The 16,186-nt window shown below is 46.6% G+C and overlaps 1 protein-coding gene across 2 annotated transcripts in view; it reads left to right on the top strand.

The window, feature by feature from the left end:
• Positions 1–16,186, top strand: part of DPYSL3 (dihydropyrimidinase like 3) — a 72,192-nt gene that overhangs the window by 18,520 nt on the left and 37,486 nt on the right. The window contains exon 1 of one of the 2 annotated variants that reach the window (XM_073355757.1): positions 11,201–11,375. The exons of the other annotated variant lie outside the window; for it this stretch is intronic. Coding sequence (XP_073211858.1) covers positions 11,337–11,375 — 39 coding nt within the window. The 5' untranslated portion in view covers positions 11,201–11,336. Of the gene's footprint in view, positions 1–11,200; positions 11,376–16,186 lie in introns of those variants that run through there. 2 annotated transcript variants of the gene reach the window in all.

Below are 16,186 nucleotides of genomic sequence, written 5' to 3'. Positions count from 1 at the left end.
GGGAGCGGGTGATAGGAGTTCTCTCACTCTGCTCTCTAGTGACAGCTGCCGGCAGATGCATCAACATCTCCAGCTGAATGCTGGTGGTGCTTTGACATGGGGTGGGGTGGCTATTAAGGGTGTGAGAACTGAGTGATCCTAGAGGACTCTCAGGAAGGGGAGGGAACAGCAGGTCCCCTCAAACTAAAGGAAATGTCAATATACGATCTTAGTTTTTTCCATTTTTTGCCTGACGTGCTGACTGCGTCCTCCAGCTTCCTGCCCTCCCCTGAATCCCTGTGCTGGCTCTGGAGCCACTTCCGCATCACATTCAAACTCCTGTATGCCATGCCACCTCTCCAATCCCTCCTCAACACCCTCCTGCAGGAAGGGTGTCTTTGCAGGAGGAACTCAGTGTTCTTCAATGGAATTCACCCCACAGGGCCAACCTGCTGCAGGGAGGCTGGGATTTGAATGCTGTGACACTACAGAAATAATGACTAGTACTAATTAGTAGGATGCATTAGTGATCGTTGTTCTCTTGTACCAGTCTTGGGTTGTGCTCATGCTCCACCTGCACAGCCAAGCCCTTTCCAACAGGGGTTTAGTGCAGCTCCCCACAACTGCAGGTTAATGTCAGCCTCCCGCTGTGATTAGAAGCTGTGTCAAGTCTGATGAGCTGGCCACCTGCTCTGGGAGAGGAGGGGGAATTCTGCTTCCTCTGAGCATCTGCTGTGTCTCGCCATAAGCTGCTCCCCTGGGAATTTTGATGGATGTCCTCAGCTAGGTTTTAATCTTTAAACTGGATTGCCTTCTCTGAGGCTTGCCAGGCAAACAGCATATAGAAAAAAGAATTGGGGGGGGGAGGAGGGAGGGAAAGGAAGCCAGGGAGCTTGACGGGGAGAGGGAAAGGCAGGAATCATTAATATACATAGTCACTAATAAAATCAAGGCATATGTTCAGATCTACTGCACTCTCCTTGTTGCAAACTTGTTTTTAAAGGGAGGGGCTGGAGAGAGAGATGATGATTATTCTCCAAAGCCAGCAGGGGTGAAATTTCTCGTCCAGACGCTACTGAAATTCACAGTATCACTGAACAGTGAGAATGGCTTTTCGCAGCCCTAATGCGGACTTGTGTAAGTTGCTGCACCGGCAGGTTTCCAGCTACCGCTGCCTGCAAGAGCCCCTGAGGTGACAGAGCCCCAATCCTGAGAGAGATGATGAACATTTCCCAACTGCCGGGGAAGTCAATAGGAGACAAGGGTACTTGGCACCTTGTAGGATTGAGCCCTACGTGAATTAAGCCTTTAAGCAGCGTTAGCTCATTCACACACAAGCTTGTTCCATTTGTCACGTTCAGTTTCACTCTCATTTGTTTCTGGTGCAGGGAAAAGATATTCACACTCAGAGCTGACAAGAGGGGGGGAAAGGGTGACAATTGTACTGGGGCCCCACTATCAGGGGCCTCCCCCAAAACATCTGTAGAATCTGCATAAATAAAGTGAATTGGACAGGGGTGGGGCCCCGGCAAACATGATGTACCAGAGCCCCAAATTTCTCTTGATGGATCTGTTCACGCCCATGTCCCTCTGTCCTCCCTGACAGTTACCCCAAATCAGCTGTGGATAAGCCCTTGCTTTTAGCAATTATCAAGTCTGTTATTTACTCCTGGGGGAATTCTGTGCCACTGCACATACACAGAATTTATATCCCCCTCCCCCCTCCCCGCCCGCAGATTTCTTTGCTTTCCTGCAGAAAAATGACTTTCTGATGGGGAAGCCAAGGGAAACCACAAGAGCGGTCATGCAACCCTCCCCAGCAGTATGTTTTGGGTGCCCAGGGCAGCCGGCAGAGAGGTAAATCACTATGGGACAGGAGGCAGGACTGGGGAAGACCTGGCTGGTGGCTCCTACCCTGCTCTGGGCTCAGCTGCTAGTCTGGGCTGGGGAGGACAGGACTTCCTCTTCCCCTGCATGGCACAGATTTCTCCCCCAGCTGCAGGAAGTTCTGCAAACTCCCCGCCCCTGCTTCCTGCACCCATTACTCCTCAGCTGCAGGGGGAGGAATCCAACCCCCGTTCATCCAGACCCCCTCATACCCAGACCCTCCCCTCCCCAGAGCCTCACCCACCCATACTCAGAACCCCGCCTCATGAACCCCACCCCTCTGCACCTGGACCACCCTGATGAGCCAGTCGCACCCAGATCCCCACCCCACTGAGCCCCAGCCAGTTGCACCTCGGTCCCCAACCCACTGAGCCCCACTCCCCCAGCATCTGAATGCCCCACTGAGTCCCCCACACCCAGAACCCCCTGCTGAACTCTATCCCCCCCACACCCAGATGCCCCCCCTCCTGCTGAGCCCCAACCACCTTCATCTGGAGCCCCCTGCAGAGTCCCATTACCATTGCACCCAACCCCCCCAAACAAACCCCTGTGCATCCAGATCCCCTCCACACCCGAATCCCCCACTGAGTCTCCACACCCAGATTGCCCCACACAGAACCCTCTCAACCCACACCTGGATCCACCCACACTAAGCCCCTCCACACTTGGATCCTGCCTTGCTGAGCCTGCCTGCCCACACCTGATGCACCTGGCATGGAGGGGCAGGCCTGGTCCTTGCACTGTGTCAGGTTTGGGTGCAGCCTCACCGCTGAGTCTGTGTCCTGGGGGGGGGAAGGCTGCACAGTGATCTCTCACCTCTGTGCAGCTAGTGGCCAGTGTCCCCCAATGCCATGCTGGAGGCTCCACATTTATTTGATAAATAAAATTTGCAGAATTTTAAAATAGTGTGCGCATAATTTTAATTTTTTGGGGCAGAATTTTAATTTTTTTGGCGCAGAATGCCTTCAGGAGTAGTTATTGCAGAGCAATGAATTGGGCAGTCAGGCAAAATCTACATGTATCTCCTGGCCTGAAAAATATATTAACCGAGTTGGAGTTTAGCAGTGGTAAAGCCCTAGTGCTTTTAAATGGGTGATATTTCCTTTAAAACAGTAAGTCCGACATACGAGGAGAGTTTGCTCAAAGTATTACATTGGTTGCTCTTTCTCCTTGTTTTCACTGCCAAAGCAAATACAAGTGTTTTCCAGTCAGGAGAGAACTGTGCAGAGCCTGTCCACCGAGGAAAACATGGGTCATTTCTCCCCCTTCCTGTCCCCCCTTCCTTCTTTTGTCGGAGTTCACGTGCATCGAGCATGAATGGCTGCATCTCAAGTTCCTCCCCATTCGCATTTGCTCTGGAGTCTGATTTGTAAAGGTTGTGATGCCTGTGCATACTCTATGTTGCCTCTGGGAGATGGCCTGTACTATGGAGATGGTGTGGAAGCCAGCCTGATCATTAGGCAGTTGTGTTATGAAGGTGGGACACAATAGCCTCACTCCCCCCTCACACACTTAGTCTGGATCAGGCCCTACATTTCAAAATGGCAGCAGAGAGATCTGAGGTTAGCTGCTGACTTCAATGGGCCCTAAATGATCAAAAACATTGGTGGGAAGTGCTAATCATTTAGGGCTGGCTTGTCCCCTCTGCTTCCACAAGCAATTCCACAGAAATTCCTGACCCTGTGGATTCCTGTTGGAGGCTGCAAAAGAAGGGGCCTCATAGTTCTTTGGCATCAACCCTCTTCTCCAAGGGACCCCGCAGAAGCTCTTCTGTGGGAGCTTTATGGATATTGGGGCTCCTGGAGGTGCTGGGAGCTGGGCACCAGTGGTTCCCCAGGGACCACCTCTAGTGACCCCATGAATATCTCAGCAGAGATCCAATCGGGAACACATGCTTCTTGAAGCAGCATTTACCCTTGCTGTGCTCTCCTTCCAAGGACTGCATGGCATTGAGGGGGCTCTGCCAATGGGAGCATATCTCCTGGAGGAGAGGGGGAAATGATTTTAAAGAATATGCATACAGCAAAAAAGGAATGATGGGGAGTATGCTCCTGTGTTTAGAGCAGTTGGCTGAGAGTTAGGTCTGACTTCTGGGTTCTGTTTGTGGCTGTCCCACTGACTTGCTCTATGACTGCTTAAGTTCCCTGTGCCTTAGCGTTTGTAAGGATTCAAGGATGCGGGTCTATAGCCCGCGACTGTGGAGGTCCTGGATCTCTGATGCTCCCTTGTCACCACCAAGATGTGGGCAAAGCAGCATCTCAAGTCACTAAACCTGGAAGCTCTGGCCCCACAGGAAGTTCTCTTGGAGCACCCAAGACCTGTAACACCCACTCGTTAAGCCAGGAAGTGAGCTGGCTGGGCTCTCTCAGCAACTGTGCAGACTATCTACTGTGGCCCCATTGGACCCTGCTCTTGCCTGCTTCCTGCAATCCTGATTCCACTGAGTTCCTGATTCCTGTTGTGCTCCTGATGTGCTCTTCATTCCTAACTCCTGTCTGGTTCCTGCTCGTGCCTGATCCTGGCCTCTCTCTGGTTCCTGCCCTTTCACTTTGCTTCTGAACCATCAGCTACCAATCCTGACTCTGAAAATGTCTGACTCTGGCTCAATCCTTGGCTCTGGCATTTGAACTGAACCAGACTCTGATCCTCAGCTTCAGTTCCTGTTCCTGACTCTGGCTCAATCCCAGCTGACTCTGGCTCTGTCCCCTGCTTCCGTTCTCTGACCTGGACATTGGCTCTGACCACTAGACCTGACACCTGCTCTGACCATTAGGCAAGACCACCTGTGACCTTGCTTCTAATAGGGCTGGCAAGAAAACAGAAATTCCATTTCACAAAACATTTAGAGGTTTTGCAATGCGCTTTCATTCTGATCTGAAATGACACGGAAAGCTTTACAATATTTTTTTGTGAAAAAACACGAGAGAAAGAGATAGACACCCCCAGGGCATTCGCCTAGGACAGCCGCTTGTTCAGGGAAACATTGGCGAACTGCGGCCAGTGGGAGCCGCGATCGGCCGAACCTGCAGACGCAGCAGGTAAACTAACCGGCCCGGCCCGCCAGGGGCTTTCCCTGAACAAGCGGCGTCCCAAGTTTGGGAAACACTGCCCTAGGATGTCGGAGATCCAGGTTCAGATCCCTGCTCTTGGGTCTCCTGCATCTCAGGTGAGAGCCTTCACCAGGCTATTGGCTAATCTGGGGTGGAGGTGGGGGGTTTCTCTCCCCTGTCCCTGCTGCCCAGAAATTGCATGCTGGACTGAAGGAAAGTTTAATTAAAACCAGTATGTTTCAGCAAAGAAAAAAAAATCAGTTTCAGTGAATCGGTATTTTCCAACCAAAAAAAGTTTAATCAAAAAATTCCCATCTCTACTCAGTGTACCTAGCTATCTAATACCTGCAGTCACTGGAATGGGTCGTGACTCGCTTCTGAGCATAAAGAATGCTCGGTCAGAGTTGGGGTTTGTTTAGATTTTCAACTCTTTGGGACAGAGGCTGTCTTTTGCTGTGTACTGAATTAGCCCTTTGGGCATTGCCATGCTATTAACAATAGCAAAGGTTGTCCTCTGAGTGTCTAATGTGAATTAGATTTTTAAAAAGAAATTTTGAACTATAAAGATCTCGTAGTATTTATTGAAATCCCTTTAGAGGGACACAGTTGACTTAAAATTACACTTCTGCCTGAATATTTATTAAATTGTACAAGTAACAGCAAAGATGACAAAAAGAATAAATGGACACAAATCAGATTTCAAGAATTATAACATTCATAAGCTAGTCGGAGAACACTTCAATCTCTCTGGTCACGCAGTTACAGACTTGAAGGTCGCTATCTTACAACAAAAAAACTTCAAATCCAGACTCCAGCGAGAAACTGCTGAATTGGAATTCATTTGCAAATTGGATACTATTAATTTAGGCTTAAATAGAGACTGGGAGTGGCTAAGTCATTATGCAAGGTAGCCTATTTCCCCTTGTTTTTTCCTACCTCCCCCCCCCCCGCCCCCAGACGTTCTGGTTAAACTTGGATTTATGCTGGAAATGGCCCACCTTGATTATCAGACACATTGTAAGGAGAGTGGTCAGTTTGGATGAGCTATTGCCAGCAGGAGAGTGAGTTTGTGTGGCGGGGGGAGAGAAAACCTGGATTTGTGCTGGAAATGGCCCACCTTGATTTTCATACACATTGTAAGGAGAGTGGTCACTTTGGATAAGCTATTGCCAGCAGGAGAGTGAGTTTGTGTGTGTGACAGGTTTTAGAGTAACAGCAGTGTTAGTCTGTATTCGCAGAAAGAAAAGGAGTACTTGTGGCACCTTAGAGACTAACCAATTTATTTGAGCATAAGCTTTCGTGAGCTACAGCTGACTTCATCGGATGCATACTGTGGAAACTGCAGAAGACATTATATACACAGAGACCATGAAACAATACCTCCTCCCACCCCACTCTCCTGCTGGTAATAGCTTATCTAAAGTGATCACTCTCCTTACAATGTGCATGATAATCAAGTTGGGTCATTTCCAGCACAAATCCAGGTTTTCTCACCCTCCCCCCCTCCCCCCCCAAACTCACTCTCCTGCTGGTAATAGCCCATCCAAAGTGACCACTCTCCTTACAATGTGTATGAAAATCAAGGTGGGCCATTTCCAGCACAAATCCAGGTTTTCTCACCCCCCCCAAAACACACACACACACACAAACTCACTCACTCAGGAGAGTGAGTTGGGGGGGGGGGGGGCGGAGGGTGAGAAAACCTGGATTTGTGCTGGAAATGGCCCAACCTTGATTATCATACACATTGTAAGGAGAGTGATCACTTTAGATAAGCTATTACCAGCAGGAGAGTGGGGTGGGAGGAGGTATTGTTTCATGGTCTCTGTGTATATAATGTCTTCTGCAGTTTCCACAGTATGCATCCGATGAAGTGAGCTGTAGCTCACGAAAGCTTATGCTCAAATAAATTGGTTAGTCTCTAAGGTGCCACAAGTACTCCTTTTCTTTCTGCGAATACAGACTAACACTGCTGTTACTCTGAAACCAGCAAAGATGACAGTAACTGAAAGAGATGACAGGGAAAAAAACTCTTCATTCTTTTCATATTGTTTACTCTGTGCACCATATTACAGCACTTTGTGCTTGTTGTTTGTGTGGGTGTCACATAGTAACAGGGAGAGAAAAAATATTGAAAATATGAAAACTTGCTTGTACAACCACAATATTTGGCAAGGAGACACAGGGTACCCCCTGCTATTTTTGTTTTTGTTTTAACTGTCGACAGCGTTCAGATCATCAGTTTCCATCTAAGCAATTGTTTACATTTTTGAATACTTCTTTATTGACTGATTAACTGCAACTTTCTTGGACTGCAGATCTTGTAATAGTTTTGTCATCTGTTGACCTTTATTCTAAGTCATTGAAGGATGTTTTGACTTGTCATTAATTAATGTGTGTAGTAAAACATTCTGCGAGCATCAGACAAAAGGCCCCATAGAAGAACAAAATATGATTAAAATATTTGGGTTAGACCCTAGCTTCTTGATGCCCACACAGATTACAGTGAGAATGGGGCTAGGAGGCTGATCGGTCTGGTTAAAAACCCAGGTATCTGAGACTCGAGCAAGAAGCTCTAAAAACAGAATTTAAGTAAAAAGAACCCACATTTATTATTTTTTAAAATCTTGGGATTTTTAAGCCAATCTCATGATTTGTAGGGGTCTGACTCATGATTTTTGAATGTTTACAGTTGACAATACCTGTTGTGTGCATGTATGTTTATAGTATACCTAGGAGGAGATGCTCTTAGCAGTGGGTTTTGAAATTCCTAAACTCCTTAGAACACTGAGTTTAAACCCTGGAGGGCTGGTTGATCTCTTTGTACTCATTGGTCATGGTGTATGTAGATCTTTTGGAGAAGCCTGGTTTGCCTTTAGTGTGCTTGGTTGGAAATTCTCTTTATACCCTATGTCAAGGTTCCTCCCCCACTCTGAACTCTAGGGTACAGATGTGGGGACCTGCATGAAAAACCTCCTAAGCTTATCTTTAGCAGCTTAGGTCAAAAACTCCCCAAGGTACAAAATATTACACCCGTTATCCTTGGACTGGCCGCTACCACCACCAAACTAATACTGGTTACTGGGGAAGAGCTGTTTGGACGCGTCTTTCCCCCCAAAATACTTCCCAAACCCTTGCACCCCACTTCCTGGACAAGGTTTGGTAAAAAGCCTCACCAATTTGCCTAGGTGACTACAGACCCAGACCCTTGGATCTTAAGAACAATGAACAATCCTCCCAACACTTGCACCCCCCCTTTCCTGGGAAATGTTGGATAAAAAGCCTCACCAATTTGCATAGGTGACCACAGACCCAAACCCTTGGATCTGAGAACAATGAAAAAGCATTCAGTGTTTTACAAGAAGACTTTTAATAAAAAATAGAAGTAAATAGAAATAAAGAAATCCCCCCTGTAAAATCAGGATGGTAGATATCTTACAGGGTAATTAGATTCAAAAACATAGAGAACCCCTCTAGGCAAAACCTTAAGTTACAAAAAAGATACACAGACAGAAATAGTTATTCTATTCAGCACAATTCTTTTCTCAGCCATTTAAAGAAATCATAATCTAACACATACCTAGCTAGATTACTTACTAAAAGTTCTAAGACTCCATTCCTGTTCTGTCCCTGGCCAAGAGGACTACAGACAGACACAGACCCTTTGTTTCTCTCCCTCCTCCCAGCTTTTGAAAGTATCTTGTCTCCTCATTGGTCATTTTGGTCAGGTGCCAGCGAGGTTACCTTTAGCTTCTTAACCCTTTACAGGTGAGAGGAGCTTTCCCCTGGCCAGGAGGGATTTCAAAGGGGTTTACCCTTCCCTTTATATTTATGACACCCTACAATATGTGTGTCCATTGCCATTCTTCTATCTCAGGATTAGCTGCATTTATGTGGTCTCTGTATTTATGCAGGACGCTGACCCCTTGAATACTTCTGTGCATGATTAGTCCTAACTCTCACAAATAGAAATTCTCTTTTGAGTAATGCCTCATCATGTAAATAGGGTTAGGCAAGTTGTTCACTGTCTCTGTTTTCTTAGAAACTGCATATAGAATCTTTATTTGTTTTTACTTGCCCATCCCCTAGGGTTACCACCTGGCTGGTATTTGACGAGCATGGCTGGTTTTTTCATGGATTTGCCAGAAAAATAATTTAATATGCCAGATTTTTTACGTAGGTCTAAAGATTTGCATTGTTATCAGAAGACACTGGGATATCTAATGTTAAAGTTTCTGTGTCCAGCTAAAGATGCTGCAGTGTTCCCACTTCCACACTTTAAGCAATAACAGATCAAAACTGTTGAAAAACCAATACTCAAGCACACCATGGGTGTGTGTGAGAGAGGGTTTGAGTCACATGAGAGTGAGGACCTGCGATGTTATCAATCTTATCTCTATGTGTTATCTTTCTAGATACTACAAGTGGCTTTTGAAGAGAGCGGGTAGTTGCCTTGTGGTTGGGGTTGCAGTGGGCTTGTCTTGTGCTGGGGGTGGGTGCCCTTTTTTTTTTTTTTTTTTGCATTTTAAAGGTGGTAACCCTACCATCCCCATGGTGGCTGGGCACGTGAGGGAAAAATGAAGAGCAACAAAGTTTTTAAAGGTCTGATCCTCGAAGCCTTTGCCATTGCAGTCAGTAGAGTTCATCCCACAGAGAGCTTGCCAATATGGAACTGTCTACAGTAGCTAACACAAACAGCCCCACAGCCTTTCCCTGTGCTGATCCAACCAATCACAACAAGCATCCCAGTGACTGGCTAGGGCAGGGGTTCTCAAACTTCATTGCACCATGACCCCCTTCTGACAAACAAAAATTACTACATGACCACAGAAGGGGGGACCAAAGCCTGAGCCCACCCAAGCCCCACTGCCCTGGGTGGGTCGGGGGCCAAAGCCCGAGACCCACCGCTCTGGGCAGGGGGGCAAAAGCTGAAGCTCAAGGGCTTCAGGCCCAGGTAGGGGGCCTGCAACCTGAGTACTGCCACCCAGGGCTTAAGCCCTAGAGCTTTGGCTTCAGCCATTGGCAGTGGGGCTTGGGCTTCAGCCTCAGGCCCCAGCAAGTCTAAACCAGCCCTGGTGACCTCAAAGGGGTCAGGACCCAGTTTGAGAACCGCTGGGCTAGGGCATGATAAGCTGTACAGGTGGAACCTAAATTCTACAGGTGGAACCCTCCACAGGAAATGCCCTGCCTTGGGCAGCCCTCAGAGCACAGAGCTAGGGACTGTCAGCAGAGGGGAAAAATTTCAGGCCTGTTCCAAAGCCTATTGAAGTCTACACTACAGCTGGGAGTGAGCATTGCTCCACAGATTTGTGCTAAGGGGGCTTGCACTAAAAATAGATGTGTAGAATTTGCTGCTCAGGCTGGAGATCCGGAGCTGCAATGTCTACACAGCTATTTGTAGCCAGCTAGCATGCGAGCCCCATAGGGTGAGATCACAGAACTAGGCTGTGAGGCTCGCTTTCAGATTCCGTGTAGACATGCCCTAATGTTCAGTTAATAAATATATATTTGGGAAGGCGCCTAAACAACAGGATTAAATGCTCAAGGGACAGAGGTACTGGGAAGGGAGAAAGAAAGCTATCCCCACACAGTGTATAGATGTACAGAATTCTTAACAAATTGGAGCAAAACAATCCCTGCTGCATTAATATCAAGGACATATGACCCCCCTCCCCCCACATACTTTATTTTAGCATTGCAAACGGATTCAAATCCTGTGCATGGAGAGTCAAGGACCAGCAGAGAGGGTGCAGCCAGCCGTCTGCTAATGGGAACACGAGGGATTTTGCTAGGTCTAGGTGAGAGGGAAAGATGCATCTTCCCCTGCAAAGGGAGGGGTGAGCATAACAGATGAGAATCCAGCCGCTACTGCTGCTCTCTGATCTGTCTTTAATACTCCATGCGTTGCTGTTAGGGATCAGAGAGCTAGTTCTCTTTCTTCCGGCGCCTGCGCGCCCTCTGCAGCTACATCCCTGGGGATTTTGTGTGACTGCCCCCGCCCTCCTTTGCAGCTCAGGGCTCATGCCTCTCGCTGCTCCCCCTGGCGGCCGCCGCGCCCCACCGCAGCAGCCGCGCAAAGTGGGTGAGGCAAGTGAAACAAGCAGAGAGAGGGAAAAAATCAATAGAGGGAGAGACTCAGGGAGGGAGGAGCCGCCTGATCAGCCATTCGTCTCTCACAGGGTCCCAGCTGGCACGGGGGGAAAGGGGTGTGTGTGAGGATTGACTATTGTGTAAAACAGGAGGGAGGGGGGAAAGACAGAAGGAGAAAGGAAAGGGGGAGAGAGGGGAAGGGGGGGGCACGAAGCATCATTTGTTCCACCTGATCTTGGGTAAAGCACCAGTCTAGACAGACGCCAGCTTGCAAAAGGGGCTCAGGTTGGAGGGTAGGAGCCGGCTCTGTCCCTGCAGCAGATCATCACCATGTCCTACCAAGGCAAGAAGAACATCCCCAGGATAACAGTGAGTGCCTTACCCCTCTCCACCCTACGCCTCCCTTATTCCTCCTCTTGTACGTTTTGTATCAGCTCTCCACTGTCTTCCTCCCTGTCCCCGTATTGCTCGAAAGAACCCAGTGTAAAATGTGATCTTTATTTGTTGGGTTTTCCTGGGGGCAGTAAATCTTGCAGCTTGCAAAGGGTTGGGGAGAGAATTTTAAATCCTGCAGTTTCTTTTCGGGGGCAACCGATTTTCCTTGGAGTGAAACCCATTTGTGGTGCGCGGTGCCCACCACCTCCCGTTGGTTGGACTGAATGCTGTTGTCAGGCATGGCATAAACCGATGGTCGCTTTGCAAACTGTGTTGCAGTCGACTCCCCTGTGATTAGCAAAAGGGATTGTGTGTTTGTGCCTGGTTGTGCATCTGTGTGCGGTGGATTAACTGACGTTCAGTTTAATGGAACATGTGTATGTCCCCCTCCTCACCCACCCACTGCATAACAGCAAGAGGCTTTTGCAGTGTTTTCCTTCCTCTTTGGACAGCCGCTGTCTTTTTGGACGAGGGGAACAGAAGGGGGGGGGGGGGATTGACCTTTCACTTCAGAGATCGGGCTGGATTTTTAAGTGAGGAAACAACTTGATCGCTATTTTGTGATTATGTCACTCCTTATCTTGAGCAGAGACAGGATTTTCTATCTTGCTCTTTTGCAGTTTCTTTTCATTACTGCATATATGGGTGCGTCATGTGCTTTGCTGGTGCAAATGAGGTGAAAATAGGAACTGATTCATCTGCAGAAGCGAAAGTCATGATTTAAAAATAAGGAACATCGCCAAACTGATCAAGAATAAAAGCAGCAATTTCCCCCCTCCTTTGCAACTAAACAGATGCACTACAAATCTTTTGTGTTGGGGGAGATGGGGTAGGTGTCAGATGGGCAGGGTGGGAGGAAAAATGCAATGAAATGTAATCATCAGACCCAGTAGCTGCATCCCTCTTGCTGTGCCCTGCCAGTGCCTTTCCAGTGGTTAAATATCCTACCCTGATTTATTGTCTATGCAATGAAATGCATTGTGGTAAGGGTACTCTCTTGGTCTCTAGTAGGCCTTGGCTGGGGTTTATTGTTGCTGGTTTAAATGCATGCAAGGAGTGCAGCTGTGCTTTGTCTCCAGTGAATTTAATTAAACCTTTGTGGTATGGGGGGTGTATTGGGGAAATGGGAGGTTACTCCATCTTTGTAAGGCAGACAAAGGAAGCATAAGCAGATGAAAAAAAGTCTTTGCAGATGCCTGGCCTTTAAATATACTTGTTTAAATGATAATTAATTCTTAAACTACCTTTTTATTTGTTCATAAATTACACTGTTTCAGAACATTTTATTGATCAGAGCCTTTTGTTTTGTTAGCCTACCTGAGAGATCCTTGGATTTAAAACATCTTCTTTATCTATTTTTGTGTCCGTATATAAATTTTAATGACATCTATGGTGTGTGAGCAAGCACATTTTAGTACCTTTGAGCCTCTCAAAGGAGCAAGCTTGTAAATTTCACTGGGAGAAACCCAACAATTTCACTAAGGTGTTATAGTCTCCAAAGCAGTTTCACTGAAGGGTACAGTTCTAAACACAGGGACAGACTCTCATCACATTAAGCCTTTCTATAATTTTAAATGTCGTCTATTATGAAATCTGTCTAGGGCTGCAGGAGATAATGATATGGAGACTTAATATAGAGATGGTGTCTGTTTGATACTCGTAGTCTATACTGCTATGATTCCTGAGTGTTACAGAATAATTTAGATTATTTAATGTATTAAAACACTTTTGGTGTGTGTGTGTAAATGTCTTTGTACGTAATCCAATTCTTATTGTCTTCAAATGGTTTTAAAGATCAATGCAGTTAAGGGTTCTGTATATTAGACGGGCAAGGTTTAAACAACAGAGTGTGTTTTACAGTCACAGTGGCTTTTCTTCATCCATAGACTACAAGGTATTATCTAAATGTAAAACATTATCAACTAAATTACTCGCTATACTGCTCCTTTATCTGCTGCATCAGGTGCAGCACTTTCACTGTCTGAAGCGCTGTGCAGTAGCACAGGGTGACCACACCTACTCTCAGAGTGCCTTCATCATGCCACTTCTCAGGAAAGAGAAAGAGGCTTGGACCGACATGTTTTCTCAGAAGCCACAGGAAGCCTGCTGCAGGGGAGTCCTGTCAACACTTCCAGATGCCGGGCTTTCTATGGGATTTTTCATGTTCTGATCTGTCCTGCTACTTCCTTTTTGGGACACAGCCTCTATCTCTGTTGTGGGTTCATTTGTTTCTGGACTACAGGAAAATGAGAGGCTGTGTGGATGTTCTTCCTGTGAAGGTGATCCTGGGCTCCACAGCTGGCTACCTAGTTGATGTTTTGTTTTCCTCCTGAATTGTGTATAACTCTGCTTTCCTCCTGGGAGTGATTCTGGCTGTAAGATGAAAGAGGAGAATTCCATTTGAGAGCTAAAATATTTTCTTCAACATCCAAATGCAAACAAAATCCTGACTGAATGAGATTAAAAAAAGTGGCACAAAGGGAATTTGTCTTTATTTTAAAACAACCCTTTGCTCTTTTCTGCAACCTTTTATATGAGGATCTCAAAGTACTTTACAAATGATGGGCCTGCTCCTCCTGAATTCAATAGGAATTTTTGCTACTGAGAGCAGGGTCTCACTCATTATTAATAAATCTCACAGTGCTACATTTTTCCCTCCACTAAATCCTGACATCAAACTACTGAAGCTTTAAAGGCTATGGTCAATTGTGAGTGCACCATTTGACTTTCTTTTCCTAGTAACCCTCTTGGCCACTTTTAAAGCTCTATAATTACTGCAGTATTTTTGCTCTCCAGGACTCTGCTTTTTTGCCCGCTCTTGAAAGCCAGCCCCAGCTTTAATTGGGGTGGAGGGGAGTGAGGCACTATTTCTGAAGTTCTTGATTTCAGATGGCCCTTGTACCAAGGAAAATTCCTTGAGCTCCAGAGGAAGCAATGAAGGAATGAATGTAGGCATATTTTGTATCTCTGGTTGGTAGTTCCACTTTCAACTGCTTCTGTTCCCAGGGAGAAATGAGCCTGTTCAGTCATTCTGTTAGCTGTTGAGGGCTGTGGCCCTGCATATCATCTTTCAATCACTTTACAAGTTCCTTTTTTTTTTTTTTTTTAAGAGTCCAAATTTGTCTCATCCCAGCATCTGTTTTGTCCCCACCAGGGCGCATAGCAGCATCTATGGGTAAGTGGTCACCAGTGGAGCTATACATCTTATCAGAATAGAATTTGGAGGTGTATAACACCATTTGGAAATGAAGTATCTCAAAGTACCTTCTTGCATCACAGTTAAGATCACATGAATGCTGTGGCTGTGAAGGCAAAGGCAGCTCTTGGTCAGTGCTCCAAGGTAGCTCACTTGAAGCCTTGCGCATGAGAAATGTGGTCTGTTGAGAGAGAGAATAATGGGCATAACACTGTATCTCTCACTCTCAAGAGAGCAGTGGCTTCAGCTGTTCCCTCATGAGCCACTAGCAATTGGCAGGAGGAAATTTGGTTTAGTGGGTTTTTTCCAGAAGGATGTGTTGGGATTTAGAGGATATACAGTGCTTCGGAATTACAAGCATTTGGAAATCAAAGGGATCTAGTTGTGGGACTCCGTGTTCTTCCTCAGCCCTTTGGTTCCTCCCCCATGTCAAACAGCAAAATTGCAGCATAAACTGTCTCTTGGATTGACCATCTTGTTATTGTTAGCGACTGTTTCTAGGAGGCCCGGAGTTTTCCTCGTGAATCTATTTCCAAGGGCTACTGGTGATAGGCAAGGAATCCAGTGCAATGGAGGAGCCAAGCATTTGAGTGGTAGATGGTTAGTGAAGTGTGTGTGTATACAGTACATGTCAGCATGGGCTGGAAGGACAGCATAGTAAAGGATTGTAGAGAGGTTAGAGATGGCTAAAGTGTGATGAACTCTGAAGGGGGACCAGAGGGAGACCTGGGGCAGTTGATTTGGTTGTGCCCAGAGAGTCTGTTTTATAGGATGTGGGGACAAACATTGAGCAGCTGGAGAGGTTCATCAGATAATTCTTGGCTCATCCAGAAATATTACTTCCTTCTTCAGGACTGTAAGTGCTGCTGCTTATACAATGCCATAGAAGTTGAGGGCACTTTAGAAATCAATAAATGACATGATCCCTGCCATGAGGAACTAATAGTTCACGTCAGTAATAATTCTTGGACCCCAGGTCAGGAGAAAGTCATTTCAGCCCCTCAATTTCTATGAGCAGAGATGCTCCTGGTCACCTCCTTCCCCCAAATTTATCTTTAGATATAAGAAAGATAATTCACTCCTCTTCCCATTAGGAGGTAGATAAGCATGATTATCCCCATTTTGCATAATGAGAAACTGAGGCCCAGAGAAGTGAAGTGACTCGCCTGAAATCATGCAGTAAGTATTTGGCAGAGCAATGGATAGAATCCAGATGTTATGATTCTCAGTCTTGTGCTTTGACGGCTAGATCCATCCTCCTCTCCAGATAGCATAGATTGGGGTTCTCAAACTTTTTCATACTATGGACCATGTTGTACTAGATAGCTTGTCTTGTGGCCAGTCCTGTTCCATTCACAACTGCAGGTACCACTCATCCTCCGCCCCCCACTCATGATTGCGTTAACACCTTTTATGGCAACTACAGCAATTGCTTATGTGGAAAACCTGTGTTTAGCCTCTTTACTGTGATTTAGCAGGTGGAAACAAGCAGAAGGGCCACCACCATGTGACCAGCCAGCTCTCTGCAGACCCCCAGCTGCTACGATGA

This window comes from Lepidochelys kempii, chromosome 8 (assembly GCF_965140265.1).
Source record: "Lepidochelys kempii isolate rLepKem1 chromosome 8, rLepKem1.hap2, whole genome shotgun sequence".
NCBI classification, from domain to species: domain Eukaryota; kingdom Metazoa; phylum Chordata; order Testudines; family Cheloniidae; genus Lepidochelys; species Lepidochelys kempii.
This window is presented reverse-complemented; position numbering and strand designations above follow the sequence as displayed.